The sequence below is a fragment of the Lucilia cuprina genome, chromosome 5 (genome assembly GCF_022045245.1).
Source record: "Lucilia cuprina isolate Lc7/37 chromosome 5, ASM2204524v1, whole genome shotgun sequence".
Taxonomy (NCBI): Eukaryota; Metazoa; Arthropoda; class Insecta; order Diptera; family Calliphoridae; genus Lucilia; species Lucilia cuprina.
In genome coordinates, this window is record NC_060953.1 from 11715993 (window position 1) to 11717380 (window position 1388).

Genomic DNA, 1388 nt, shown 5'->3' on the forward strand with positions numbered 1-1388 from the left:
CTAGAACTGAACTAGAACTGAACTAGAACTGAACTAGAACTGAACTAGAACTAGAACTGAACTAGAACTGAACTAGAACTGGACTAGAACTGAACTAGAACTGAACTACAACTGAACTACAACTGAACTGGAACTGAACTAGAACCGAACTAAAACTGAACAAGAACTGAACTAGACTTGAACTAGAACTGAAATAAAACTGAACTATATCTTTATTTCAAAAAAATTGTTAAAGCTCCAGAAATATATATCATTTCTACTTACTCTATAAATGGACTTCTGATCATAACAGCTGCCTCTTTGGACTTTTCAAAATCTAAATTATTCAACAACAACCAGGCACATTCCTGCATCCAAGTAGTTCCACACTTCATAAATGTAACCACAAAGACATCATCTTTACGCAGTTCAAAATTTAAAATTTCATCAAAAACTTTATCAAAATGTGCGGGTAAAGTGCACCAAGTCTGAGACCAATTTTTCTTTAAAGGAATATTTTTACCCTCAGTTGAATATATTTTCACGGGATAAGGCAATCTAGCCTTGGTAGCTTCACTTTTATGTTCCAACGATTTCAAAATATTTTGATGAACCATTCTAATGCTTTCTGCTTACTTTATCCTCTATCTTAACCGTCTAATCTCAATGACAACTGAAATTTGTACTTGAGAAATTTTCGGCAAGTAAATTAATTTTTTTTATTTCTTTATCATTTAAATATTTATTATTAATTTTGTTTTTATAATAAAAAATAAACAAAACATATTTAAGATTTAATAGCTATGATAAGATTAAAGGTAGTGTCAATAAGTGTTCGAGTATACGTATTCAAATTAATATATTGTTATGTCATGTTGACTTTAAAGAAGTTCTCAGACGTAAATCTCTATATATTTTGTTGGTCGACAAATTGCTATCAGTTTTGGCAGACGTGATTTAATCAAAATTAAAAAAAAAAAAAACTAATGATTACTAGAAATAAAACAATTGTTTACATTTTAAGTTTTATTTGCAAGAGATAAGATTTGAGTTCAGTGTGAAGGCCTATTTGTTATATCAACAATAATTGAGAGTAATAATATGTACATGGTTTTATCTCAGATTTGCTGAAAAATTTATAGAAAATACGTTTAGTGCTCAGGGTAGGTAAAGAAGAGAGTGCTTAGCTCGCCAAGCCCCTTACTAACTGTTAATATATTGAGACATTTTTGCAGTTCTGAAAACCTTGAGAATATCAATACTGAATAAAGTAAGCAAATCAAACGATATTAAACAATATCAATTAATCTAGAACTGAACTAGAACTGAACTAGAACTGAACTAGAACTGAACTAGAACTGAACTAGAACTGAACTAGAACTGAACTAGAACTGAACTAGAACTGAACT

The 1388-nt window shown here is 30.0% G+C and overlaps 2 protein-coding genes across 2 annotated transcripts in view; one reads left to right on the forward strand and one right to left on the reverse strand.

Annotated features, from left to right (window-relative positions):
• Positions 1 to 260: 260 nt before the first annotated feature.
• LOC124420020 (sulfotransferase 1C4-like) lies at positions 261 to 737 on the reverse strand. Its single transcript, XM_046951502.1, has one exon. The coding sequence runs from the start codon at positions 594 to 596 to the stop codon at positions 261 to 263; it is 336 nt and encodes a 111-aa protein (XP_046807458.1). The 5' UTR covers positions 597 to 737.
• Positions 738 to 782: 45 nt separating this feature from the next.
• The window catches only part of LOC111689437 (luciferin sulfotransferase-like), a 1851-nt gene continuing 1245 nt past the window's right edge, over positions 783 to 1388 (forward strand). The window contains exon 1 of the mRNA XM_023451908.2: positions 783 to 797. Within this exon, the coding sequence (XP_023307676.2) occupies positions 783 to 797 (15 nt within the window). The remainder of the gene's footprint in view (positions 798 to 1388) is intronic.

Bases quoted from the DNA above. Each gene is read 5' to 3' on its own strand.
- LOC124420020 (XM_046951502.1), bottom strand. From the start codon at position 596: ATGGTTCATCAAAATATTTTGAAATCGTTGGAACATAAAAGTGAAGCT.